Below are 13,540 nucleotides of genomic sequence, written 5' to 3'. Positions count from 1 at the left end.
ACAGTAACAGAAGATTAATTTCTCTTGTTACAACAAAAGAAAGTAGAGTCTTTTTTTTGTAAATTCCAAATTATCATGCATTTCTACAGAAAGATTCTCTTGAGTTTGTGAAGTTAAGGCTTGTTATTTTTGTTTAAGAGAATTAAAAACATAGGTACTGGGTTGTTGCAAAGACTATTTTATTGATAATTGCAATTATTTTTCCAACCAGAATGTCAAATTTTGAGCAGTTTCACCTTGACTTTTACCAGTCCAATTATACCATAGATGACCAGGAAGAAGGTTACAACACTTATGGGTCTAACAAAAACCTCTGTGGAAGCAGAAAGTAAGTATGCTAAAAAATAATAATAATAAAAAAAGATGGCAATACATCTCAAAGCTGAAATGAAACTAATGACAAAAACCAGTATACAAGTGGCAAAAAAGGATTGCATAATCAATAGAGTGGAAGTTTTAGTGGAGAAATACAAACCATAACAGTAGAAAGACAGAAAGAATATTTTTTTCCCCTTTATTTTTTAAACCGTTTGGTGACTTCTGTCCATAGAAGAGAGACACTGAGGGGGAGAAGTTCTGAGGGTTTCCCCCTTAAGGAGATTTCAGCACGTCAGCAGTAGGAGTCTGTGAGTTGCCACAGCTTCCCTGTTCAGCAGCTGATGGATCCAGCAGGCTTTGGGTCTTGCAGGATCATCTAGACTTTCCCCAAGGCAGAATCACTTTTAATTGAACATTTCTTTGTAAAGGATTGGGTTTTGTGCTACTTCTATATCTACGGATGTTACTGATTGTTTAACTAATTGGAGTGACTGAGCTTCATGTTATTAACGTAGATTTTAGGGCTCATATATTGCTAGAAATTCTTCAAGCTCCTGCTCATATTCAAGACAAAAAATAATGTCTAAATATATGGCTCTGTCATTGGCAGTATGGACATATCTGAGGAGTGTCACCAGGCTGCTTGGCAGAAAAGTCAGGAGTGGCTAAATTTCTGGGTACCCTCACAGCTCCTCAGTTCCCTTTCCCCCCACCCCTGCCTGGGGGCTTGCACTGTGCCATTGCCTGAGCTGGGTGGGCACAGAAGCAGGTGCAATGGACTGCAACGTGCTGGCAGGCGAGCAAGGAGCCCTGCCTGGTTTCAGGGCAGGCTGCAGTGAAGGGAAGCAAAGCCATGGTCAGTGGCTTGGCATTCAGTACACACAGCAGATACCGTGCCCAGAAAATTTCCAGGTTCTCCAAATTGAAAACAGGTGAAAATTTAAACCACGGTACATGATGAGCAGCTCTAGGCTATGTGTTATGCTGTGATTTGCTTTTTTGTCCTAGGAGCCAGACAGGAGAACAACCTCCAGCCGGTGCTTTTGCCCCGTCAGAAATGCTTCTGTCCTCTCAGAGTTACACGGGTCAGATTTTGCAGCCAACATACACTCCCAGCACCCTCTCTCATCTTAGTTACACTGACGGATTTGATGAGGAACCTCCTTTGCTAGAAGGTAAAAATAAAACTGTGGCTGATATGCGTGGTTCCTGGGGGTGCCTATACTTTTCTTTGCCAGCTGGTGGTAGTCACTAGAGGAACAGCAGCAGAGCTGCCAAGCCTGGCTGTGTTAGCTTCAGCCAGCAGCCCCGGCCCTCAAACCTACATTTTCTTATTAGAATTCACCATGGATTCAGCCTTATTGGCATATATAGCATATACTTTACTACCACTAGATGACAGCATAACAATAAGGTTTGCATTCACATTTCCAAATACTTTTTTTCCTCTCTGTGCTTGTCCTGCATATATATTGAAACATCTATAATTAATAAATACTGATACTAATCCTTTTTGCATATCTAGTAATAAATTTAATAGTTTGAAGATGCTAAATAGCTTGTTTCAGTGGAAAAGAAATTGAGAAAGCTGCTTTCAAATTCAATTAGTTGAGCATTTAACTACATGAACAATATAATTCTTTATGGTGACTGAACCATCCTAAGGGTAGTGGCTGATTTTGTAGTTTAAAAATATTTGTGCTACACTTAAAAAAAAAAAAAAAGATAATTTTTTTGTGATTACTTCAGCATAATGCAAAAAGAGCATATTCAGCCTGCTTTTGCATACTGGAAGGCAAGTGGAGTTTTTACTACTTAAAAGATAGTACTACTGTATGACAACCAGCAAAATCACTCTGTTTGGAAGAGATAACTGCTAGATCTCTCCTTCTCAAAACTCCAAGCATTTAACTCAGATGCAGCTCACCAGGCAAAAAAGATGTTGAAATATAACTGCTTCTGATCCGCAGGGCTTCAGAGAGGTTCCTATCTGTGTACCACATAAATCTGACCAAAGACACACATTTTACTACAAAATAACTTTATATAATGTTTTGGCTCAACTCAAGATGATGGTCAGTGGAATATGGTAAATAAGGTAAATAATAAAAAATAACTTGGCTTTCAAAACAGATCTAATACATTGTCAGTCTCAGTAATTCTGGCACCCAGTTCTGAACCTAACTGGAACCCTTACTGGAGCATCTCAAGGAAGATGATTACTCTTGCAAGCTGAAGTGTTTCTGCAGAAGTTATAAAAGAAATCTTTGTCCCAGTAAACTTTATGGCAGAATTCCCACTGACTTTCATGGGGAAGAATTTTGTTCTGTTTCTGGGGGTCCTCAGTAATTACTTTTTAAATTCAAAAAAAGCTTAGAAATCACTGTACAAGGTATTATTAACTTGCCTTGAAGGAACGAATGTAATTTTTAAGTGGCTTTGGCAGTTCAGGTTTAAGACACATCTCTTGTCAAATTTGCCAGAATTAAAGCATATATCTCTGTCCTTGGTGTTACTAGAGCCACTTGAATTCTGCAGTTACTGTTAATTAGCGTATTTTTCAACATCTAAGTTAGTGTGGCATTAGGTATATGTGTTTTAAATATAGGGAAAACAAATATTAACTAAAAATTGCTGAGGGTGGTTTTTGGTTCACCGCCTAAAATAGGATTTAATGAATTAATATTCCAATTTAGAATCAGAGCTGACTCTGAATATACTGGATATATAGCAGGGACATCATGTTCTTACTACAGACTACATCATCCTACAGTATTATTTTCATTAAAGCGATTAATTTCTTTGCTTGTTTGGGGTTTTGTGGTATCTCATGGGTTGATGTAAAAGCCTTGTTTTCTTGTGAGCAGTTAACAATCCTGGAATTTCTCATTGCAGAACTTGGGATCAATTTTGAGCATATATGGCAAAAAACGTTAACAGTTCTAAATCCAATGAAGCCCGCAGATGGCAGCATTATGAATGAGACAGACCTCACTGGACCTATGGTTTTCTGTTTGGCCCTTGGAGCAACGTTGCTGCTGGTAGGATGTGGTAGCAGTCTCAAGGGGTTTCTTTTCTAACAAGCTAATGCCTGGGTGATATTGCATGTGAAGTAGCAGAAAATGCAGTACTGGCATAAAATGAGTCATTTGCTGCTGTTTGTTCTGAGATTGCATACTAAAAAGTCTCATTGCCTTGAGGGTACCTGCATGAAGTTTAAATGTAATGTAGATGTAATACAGGCAAAATGATGTATTACTTCCACTGTAAACAAAAGACCACACCATTTTTTTGGGGTGGGATTTAATAGGAACAAAGGACAGATCTGTGCTGTGTATATCCTGGGGAACACCTGAACATCCTGCCCTGAACACCTAAAGCACAGCAGTGTGCACTAGGTAAGGACCTAACAAGGAGGTTTTAAAGAAGGGAATAAAAAGGCATAACAGACCAGCCCAGTTTTTATAACACTTTTGTTACTGTTTTGAAATTATCTTCTCTCAATGTTATTTTGGAGAGTGCAGAGTTATCAAAAAATATTATCTTTATGTAACTAGAATAATTTGAAAAAGGAAATGGAAACAGCCTTTTCCTTCCCACCTTAGATTTGCAATACCTTCCTATAAATATTGCTAGTCCTTTCTTAGTTTATATTCTTTTCCTACACCATCTGCTAAACAAAATATGGTAGCCTGTGTTTAAGCTCTTTCCTCTTTATGAATATAGCTTTCCCACAGGAGAAAAGTTGAACAGGGATTGTACAGTACTCCAAATTCATCTATTTATCACTGACAACAGGGGCTCTCCAGTGCTGCTGAGGTACAGCTCTGATTGTCGGCAGCAATTCATCAGGCAGGGATAAGGTGGGACCATTCTGGGAAGGAGTTTGCTGCTCTGCAACTGAGGTGAGAGAAATGGGGCTCTAATTCTCCATTTCCTCTATGATGAATAGTGCTGAATCAGAAGACTCTTGCAAGTCCTTACTCAATTTGTAATGTCAGTGCAGTACCTTTGATGTGCAAACTGCAATATAAATGGCAAGTATTACTACTATTTATGTCCCTATAAAAATAAAAATCTTTTAAAAGGATGGAAAAGGCAGGAGGAAAGGGAATAAAAGGAAAGGAGGGTGGGAAGCTCGAGAAGACAGGCTATTTTCCACCTGAAGAAATACAGGTATGAGGGGAATAAAAGCAGAAAGTGTCGAATTGATTATAATCAGGAAAACGGAATGAAAGCTAACAGAAAGAAAGAAGGGGGGGGGGGGAATGGTTGCTGTTGTTTTTCCTCCTGAATAGCCAACAATTATAACTAATTAAACTACTATTAGTGAAATAAGGTACTTTAATTACCATATTTATTCTGGGATATTAAGCATTTCAGGTGTTATTAGAAAAAAAACCTATTTTCAGTGCTCCAGTTTTAGGCCACCAGAACACCTCTGATACCATCTAGTGTTTTTGTGCCACAACTTCACAGCAATAAGTCTGTGGAATTTCCATGGGCCATCTTAGAAATTCAGGCTGTTCATTTTATCATGGATGCATTTGAATACTAAAGTGGCTTTTCAGCTGTGTAAGCTATGGTAGCTTTCTGTACTTGAATAATAATTCTCTTCTAATAGCACCAGGAAGATAATCTGGTTGAGAGCTTGTTTCCAAAAATAATTTAAAAAATTTATTTAGTTTCAGCTTTTTAACTATGGAAAAATATGCAAAGATATTCTTCAAATGGTAACAGTTCTTTCAGAGTGCAGAGGAAAAGAAGAAAGCGTTGTTAGCCTGGCATCAGGACTTGATCTTCCTCATATTCGCGTAAAACCAGGCAGCTCCATTGCAGATAGAGAAACAACAGCAGTGCGAAAGTTAGCAGAAGCCCAACTGTCAGCTCCTTCGCATTTTACATAGTTGTTTGTACAAAATCAGACTTCCCCATCCACTTAAGCTAAGGATAGTAGTACCCACTCTAGGCAGATGCAAACAAGCGTACAGAGTCTGACTTTCTTCTAACCTTGTTCCTTCTGCAGGACAAATTTAGCTCTTCCCATTCATCAAAGCCTGTTAGACTCATCAAGCCTGATTCTGGTTTTGCTTACATCACTGTGAATTGGGAGTATTCCCGCATGTGTGAGTCAATATATTTACATATGTTAAGGACTAGAATTGGAACCAACATGTTCAGCTGCTCTTTTTTTCTCCTCATTCCCCTGCACCACAAATCCAACATTTCACCAAGTGGAGTTTCCAGTTAGCTGCCAGTGCTAGTGCTCCCTTCATCTCTGTCTCAGTAATTTCTTAATCTTAAACTAAGCTGCTAAATAGTGCTGTGTAGAATAATTAAATACACTGCAAAAAACAGTATAAAGTATTAGCTTGTAGTTGTTTGTTACATCTGTTTGAGACAGAGCTTTTCTTAGTTGGTCTATAGTAAACGCTGCCCCAAACCACTGGGGATGTTAAACTTACTACAAATCTTTAATGACCAAAATTGTAATTGATAATAATTTGAGATAGTATTGCTCTCCCACACTCTCTCTAGCTATCAGTAATTTTATTTGGTGAAGCAATTATCCTGATTGTTTTATACCAGTAGTATGCAAATACCAGCTGTGTACCTAAATAGGAAGATTTCTTACGCTGTTCATTCAGGAATAGTTTATTCCTTTATGGTGGAACACAGTGGCGGGGGGAAGGCCAGCACTCGGGATGCTGCTATGATATAGATAACCCGGCTGTGCCTTACCTAACCTTGAGGGCTGGAACCAGGGGAGATCTCAGCAGTGAGCCAGGTCAAGCTGAAAACAGGGTAACGGTGCTGGTGTAGAGGCAGGGCTCATTAACTGAGGCTGCCTTTCACATAAGCATGCACTGCTCCTAGAGCGGGTGAGCTGTTACCAACCTGCAACAATAGGAATTTCAGGTTGTGTCATCTGTAGATCAGGCTTTCTCCACTGCATTTCTTTATATCTGCCCAGCTCAAATACGTCTGGCACCCAGTGCTCAGTTTCCACCTGAATGGATAGAGGAAGGTGGGGGGGGGGGGGGGTGGGGGGGGGGCAGGGGGGGTGCATAGAAGAAGGGTCCTCAGACTTTATACCCCCTAGGTTTTATTAAAATGTATGGATAAATAAAGTGGGAGATCTTCTCAATCCTCCCTAACGATCATGAAAGAGATACTTCTAAATATTGCAAACCATGTAAAAACCTTCAATAATGTTTCCACCTTATCCATCACAAGGAAATCCAACCATAAGCTACAAAATTATTAGGAAACTGAGACCCTCTGTTAGTTTTGATTCTCGTGTGGTTTGTCATATGTAATATATAATTTGTGCAATATATAGATGTGTGTGTGTATGCACAAGCTAACCTGTGTTTTCCGTATGTATATGCATATGTGTCAGGAAGGTGATCTTCATTTGAGTTTATTCCATGGTCCCGAGTTAAGGGCTGAGTCCCAGTTTTGAGCTTTCTTCTTTGAGCATGTTATTATTAGGATGTGAAGTTCCAAGACAAAACAAACAAAACCATCTTCATCTCAATCACTGTTTATTTCTATGTACAAATGTTTATTTCTGACATACAGATGTGAAAAAGACAATATTGCATAGGTGACATTCAGTATTTCATTTGTTAGAAGCTTGAAGAGAGAGAAATTTAACAGTCTTTTGTGAGTGTTCATTTCTGGGAGCGAACAATGCCCTCGTGCGTGGAGGTGATCCTTCAAAATGATGGCAGGGGGAGAAGAAATGGGTGGTGCTGTGGCCACTGTTGCCTGTTGTACTAGCTTTGTGTATAAATTAGAAAGCATCAGGCTCCAGGCTGTCAGGCTGGTACCTTTCACAGGCACTAAATTTACACAGAAGAATAAAACACCTGGTGGTTGGCTGTTTTTTTTTCATTTGTTGGAACAAAAACAGAACACAAGCTGACAGTTACTACTCAGGTTTATGTTGAAATGAACACGTTGTATTGATCTAACCACAGAGATGTGTCTTTCTCATGGTAGTCAAGGGGATGAATGGACACATTCACCCTGAAAATCAGCAAAGTTTTAGTAGTTTTTTGCAGACCTGCTTAAAGCTGGAGGTTTGTAATAAAATGTGAAGCATAACAAGTGAGTGAAGTCATCATTTTATTTAGGACACTTTTCCACAGCCCCATATACACCTATTGGAAAGGTGTTTCCTGACACTAAAATGTGCTTTCCATATTTTTTCCATAGTTTGTTACCAGTTAGACCTTCCCAAGTCTCACCAACCTGTTCCTGTCATTTCAGAGCCCAATGACAGTAAGACTGAGAATCAGCCTTACAACTTGCAAGTTAGCGACAAGCACATTCTTGCAATAGTACCTTGGCATTTTCTGATGCAAATAAATCACCCAAAAGTATCAGCTGTGATTTACAATTGAACTGATGTAGGCGAAGCGGAGGGAGAGTGTCAATGAGAAGTAACAAACCCAGTGCTTGCCTTCTGTCTTCTCCCACCTCTTTGTGATCACTTGCTCATTTCTGACACTTCATGCCTACTTACTTATACTTATTCCAGGCAGGAAAAGTTCATTTTGGCTATGTCTATGGCCTGAGTGCCATTGGGTGCCTTGCTATACATGCTCTACTGAACCTGATGAGCGTCCCAGGAGTCTCACATGGCTGTGTTGCGAGTGTCTTGGGCTATTGCCTGCTGCCCATGGTGATCCTGTCCTCTTCTGCAGTCGTCTTCTCGCTACAGTAAGTACCAGTCTATGGCAACAGGAATCATATGGAGGACAGTAAGTCAGAAGGCTGGTGTTATGCAAAACATTTTGTAAATGGTTAGGTAGTGAATTTTGGCTTCCAAAACTGTGAAGAAAAACACCATTTTGTTTCTGTGTGTAGGTGGAAATGTACAAAATTGGACTTTGTTTGAGAGAGGTAATAAATATTAATTTTAATGTAAGTCCTTAATTCAACTGTTTCCCACTTGGACTTTGTGGACAAAGTGCCTTTGATTTTAGCAGCAACCTTAGATACGATTTTTGTTTTGCACAGCCAACAGTGGCCAAACTGAGGTATCAGTTTTAAAAGTGACTGCCAGACTTTGTTTTTGTATAGCTGGTTCTGTTCCTTTTTTGTTCATAGTATCAGGCTTCCATCCTTATGCTTCCTCTCCTTCTGTGTGACAGAACAAAATAATCAAGAAACCTTTAATGATTTGGAGCATTAAACCCATTGTTTAACATGCAGTAGAGTTGTAAACCCTGAGGTATAGTTGTGGTATAATTGCAAACCTGAAAATAACTGAAAACCTTGAAAAAACAAATGTGTGGTGGCATATGTATCTGTGCTTGTGTGTGGGGGTGTTCAGTAATATGACTATGAATAGGAAATCTGTATGCAAGCCTCTCCTTCCTCCTCATTTGGTAAGCCTCTTGAGATACAGGCTGTGTTTACCTCCCTGTTCACATACAGCAAAGTACAAGGAATCTCCAGGTCTTGCTTGAAGGCCTTGAGCAGGACTTTCATCCATCATTAACACGTTCTTAATAATGGTTCCCCTCCTTAGTCTTTGTTGTTCACTCACATTTTAACTCTCCAGTCTATAATATAGGGGACTTGGCAGCTGATGAATAGGAAAGCGCCCCTGTTTGTTTTCTTTGGAAAAGCAGCAATCTTTATATATATATATATATATGTGTGTGTGTGTGAGTGTGTGTATATGTGCACATATATGTGTGTGTGTATATATATATACACACATACATTCTTTTTAAAGGAAATTATTAGTGGGATGAAAATTTTGACACTATCCTTGTTACGTATTTCTGTGGAGCTACAATGGGTTAACCTAACCATATTCCATGATTTAAAGTGTTTCTGAGCTGTCCTTGATGAGGTGAACAGCAGTGACACTGAAGAAGCCATTTATTCTCTGTAGAGAATGTTCTCCTACATTCCCATATTTTCTTGATTAACCTGTTTAATAATCCACCCTGATAAAAGGTGCAGATGCATAATCGTAGGACAGATGGGGTGAACTCCAAACCAGCTGTTACAGCTGCACAGGGTACTGTTGTTTGTACAAGGAATCTCCAAGCACATGCCACACATTCATAAAATGCTGTGAATTTAGAGAAAGCACATCTTTTGAAAATCTATAAATACTATACTGTGATAGCCTTTACAAAACTAAACCATTATTTCTGAAATGAATTTATAATGTTAAGTGCCTGTCTACAGGATTCTGCAGTCCTTTCTCATTCACTGTATGAAGCTGCTTGAACACAGCAAGTACCAAGGTTAACTATTATGAACATGCTTTTAAAATTAAGTGGCAACTTTTAAATCCAACATGCATTTCATTACTTTTAATTTTAAAAATTATTGAAGAATGGCAAGGGGAAAACAGCAATACATTCCTTATTTTTAAAATATTCATTAAAAAGTTATTTCTGTGTATTTCAAAGTGTAAAGAACTAACCTCAATGTTTATTTCCACAAAAAAAGTTCACAAGATAGTGCACACATCTATTGCAAAGATACACACTAATGCAACAATTTTCAATTTAATGATTTGCTATTTCACTGTAACTGCATAAAGCAAAATATGGAACATTTTGGGTGCTGAACAGTACCAAAGAGAAAAACAGTTCTCTTACGCAGACTTGCATGGTAGCAGATTTGTTTGTGCGCATCTGTGCTGACATCATGTCTGAGCCCAAGCTGATTAGGCCACCTTTCTGGGAGGAACATCAGCAGACTTTTTTCCTGGGCAAAACCAACAATTCTCTACTATCAAATCCCTGAACAGACTGGTTAAGCCATTTCCTTAACTAAACAGTGAGTGTCAGAGTGGAGAAAGATGTTCTTAGACCTAGCCGATGGAAAGGACCAGTTTGAGGACTGCATCTGCAGGTTGTGAGAGAGAGGAATGGAAGGAGTGGAGAGGGTCCACCCATGTCTGCCTCCCCAGCTCAATCTCATGCCAGTGCACCCCTAGTCCTCTTGATCACTGTGAGCATGGCATCTGCCTTTTGCCCTTCTCCCATGCTTGAGGTTTTGGCCCTCATGGACATGCCAGACGCAAGCTCTCTGCTGAAGCCAAACTCTTCCTTTTGGCAGTAATGTGCTGTTAGACCAAGGACTGAATTTATAAGTGCACAGAGGTGTCTCTTGGCTCCAATATGATTTTATGTCACCTTTCCATCCTGCTCACTGCCAATCTTGGAACAAACCATGAGGGTCTTTGGACTTCAGTGAAAGGCAGAGCAACCACAGCTCTAAATCGTACTGCCTTGTGATGGCCCCCGAAAGAGTCATTATACCTGCTGAAAATTGTCATCACATGGTATGTTCCTGTTGCATCCCATCCCTCTGCCAGCATGGGAATCTGCTCAAAGAGCCATCCGTACCAGCTCAGAATTTCTGGCTGACTCTTTAGGTGAACGTCTTAGCATCTCCATTTGGAGCAGCGGCCAGGAACTTGTTTCGCAGAGCCCAGTGTAATTTCCTTGAATGCCACTGTATAGGTATAATGAACACTTAAACTGAGGATATTAAATCACATGGTCTTTAGTGTTTTACTTTTAATGGGTTGAAGTTGCAATGCGGTGCTGAGTCACCTTAAAATCAATACTCTCCTTCCTCCTCCAACGTCCTAAGAGCTGACAACACCAAGTATCTTATTGGCCTGGAGACTGGATTGCCAAGAAACAAACTATTTTATGTGATGTGATTGCATTAAGTAAGTCAATTAGATAAGGAGAACTTTACTTATCACGGTTTAATTGCAATAATAATATTAGTGGAGATTATTTCTGATAAATGGACCGAAGTAAGTATAAGTAGTCTGTTTCTCACTTCTGGTTCTATTTTGCTGATCCTTTGGAAGAGTGGGGCACAAGGAGGTCCTTTAGCAAGTGGCAGAGGTCCTTTCATTCTCAGAGTCCTTGAGACTGACACAGTGGAAGTGTGCAAAGCAGCCGATCTCATTATGTACTTCAGCAGCGTATTATGTGCATGATCTCATGCATTTTACAGAAGCAGGCTGTGAATACAGAGTGCAAAGAAAGCATATGTGAAACATCATTTATTGGCAAGATTTTGTTCTGACTTGGTTTAATAGTGAGCTTTCTGCAATCTACAGGAGTATTTAAGTGGACTTGTGGCTATAGTCCCATAATCTTCTGTTCTCCAGGCCACCCTGTGCCTGAGAGGTGGCTGAACGTAACTTCAGAAGGGCTCAGCTGTCACAAAGGGGCAGTGTGGGAAGCCACCATCCTCCCAGCATGCAGAGAAAGATGCCAGGATGAGCGAAATACTTTTCCTCAATGGTTATTTTCCCATCCCTTACTTTCTACTCAGTATGCATCCTTTTTTAAAAGGCCAGTTGAGCTTTCTCCTGAGAGACAGTCACCACCTTTCTACCAAGTGAGCTGAGGTGTCAGTCTTTAAGAGCCTCATTACCTCTCCCCAGAGTCCAAAGCACACTTAAGTGTTACAAAGATGCAACGTCTCCAGGTCACCAGGCTGCCTGATGGAAAAGAGTAGGTCTGCGGTGTCATTTTAGATCTTAACAACTTTACAAAATAATTTTGACTGCTAACTTTAAAATTAGACTGTAGCTGCTGCATCTGCTGGAGCCCCAGAAGATTTATTTGGAAATGCGTTGTACTTTTAGCAGTACTTCTGATGAAACTGCTGCTTTTATCCATGCTGAAGAAATTACCTTTTTGTTCCCTGTTACTCTTTTAATTTGTTTCTCAGGCTTGACTTTCATTACGTCAGTCAGTCCTTGGTTCCTCCAGCGACTGCTTACCTTGCCAGCAACAAGCTGCTAGACAAGAACTAGAGTTTGGTAAAATCTGATGCTACATCTACTAAAAGTGGACACTGTTGTGTTTCTTTTGTTTTTTCTCCTAGGGGGATCCTGGGAACTTTGATAGCTCTGCTTATTATCGGATGGTGCAGTTTGTCAGCCTCCAAAATTTTTACCTCTGCATTGGCTATGGAAGGACAGCAGCTTCTTATTGCGTACCCGTGTGCTTTACTTTATGGATTGTTTGCACTTCTAACAGTTTTCTGAGATGTATTTTCAGGTAGACTTATTACAATCTGTTTGTGGGTTTTGGAGGGGCAAGGAGTTATTTATTTTTAGATTGCCTAAAGTTGCATCAAGTTCCATTAACAAAATTTGATATATATGCCTTACCTTTTATTAGTCTAATGGCTGATAATGAAATAAAAAATCAAGATAACAGGTAAATTATTGCAATAATGGTGTTCCGAAAGTCTTAGAGCTTAAAGAATAACATTTGTGTTAAGAAGGTAGTAAAAGTGAAAAAACATTAAATGATAATTTCTTAAAAGGTTTTGTTCTGTTTAATATATAATACATATACTAGAGAGCAACTGGAAAGCAATAATGTAAATATTTAACAGACCTAGGTAAATCAAGTGAAAATACAAATTTATTTGCTTCAAAAAAAACCAGTTTACCATCCTATATGATTACTAATTAATATCCAGAATTTATGTGTGTGAGTTTGGGATTTTTTTAACAAAAGAGTGAATGGCCCTGCTTTGTGATGTTGAAGAATTGTCCAAGAGCAGATTGCTACAACAGAGGGAGGAAACTAGGAATGTCATCTTGGGTTTGCTTTTTTTTTTTAAGAGGTGTTGCTGTCCAAAAAACTATTGTACGGTTTGTAATGCACAGCAATGTTGTATTTTAAAATTGCCACTAAATCACCACCTGCTGTCACAGCAGAAAAGCACCACACAAAGCAAAGGCAACTCCTAAAAATGTCTCCTGAAAGGCAGAACTGTATTTGAGCAAGCAAAATACAAATCTCCACAATTTTATCTGCTCCAAAAAAATCTATTTGCTCCTTTTAGCTTTACAGGAACCTAACATTTTTATAATAGCAATGAAGCACAGAATGCACAAGATGATGTTTCAAGATATAATATGAGAAGTATCAAGCCATCGAGAGGAAATGGAGATGTGTGTGCAGTCATAACAAGAGCAGAATCCAGTATGCAGTGGTAGAGAAAATGAATGTAGCTGTAGAAAGAGCTAGGGAAAATAAATAGATGAAATAAAGGGAAATGTGAAGGAAATAAATGGCAGCAGATTATTTCATCAGTGTTTTAGGGTGCCTTCATTCTTGATGTATATTTTTATGATCTCGATTATCCTTCAGTTTATTCATTATTTTGATCTCTTTGGTGAAATGCCTAC

The 13,540-nt window shown here is 39.2% G+C and overlaps 1 protein-coding gene across 1 annotated transcript; it reads left to right on the top strand.

Moving 5' to 3' along the window:
• The first annotated feature begins 212 nt into the window (after positions 1-212).
• Positions 213-12,621, top strand: YIPF7 (Yip1 domain family member 7). The gene is made up of 5 exons (XM_040582379.1): positions 213-328; positions 1,327-1,493; positions 3,214-3,359; positions 7,868-8,049; positions 12,220-12,621. Exons 1-5 carry the CDS (start codon positions 213-215, stop codon positions 12,380-12,382), a joined length of 774 nt encoding a protein of 257 aa, XP_040438313.1. The 3' UTR covers positions 12,383-12,621.
• Positions 12,622-13,540: the final 919 nt, after the last annotated feature.

This window comes from Falco naumanni, chromosome 1 (assembly GCF_017639655.2).
Source record: "Falco naumanni isolate bFalNau1 chromosome 1, bFalNau1.pat, whole genome shotgun sequence".
NCBI lineage: Eukaryota > Metazoa > Chordata > Aves > Falconiformes > Falconidae > Falco > Falco naumanni.
Note: the sequence above shows the minus strand (reverse complement) of the source record. Positions and strands in the feature narration are given on the sequence as shown.

Coding starts and splice junctions, on each gene's coding strand:
- YIPF7 (XM_040582379.1), top strand. CDS start 213: ATGTCAAATTTTGAGCAGTTTCACCTTGACTTTTACCAGTCCAATTAT. Junction 329..1,326: donor AACCTCTGTGGAAGCAGAAA/GTAAGTATGCTA, acceptor TTTTTGTCCTAG/GAGCCAGACAGGAGAACAAC. Junction 1,494..3,213: donor GGAACCTCCTTTGCTAGAAG/GTAAAAATAAAA, acceptor TTCTCATTGCAG/AACTTGGGATCAATTTTGAG.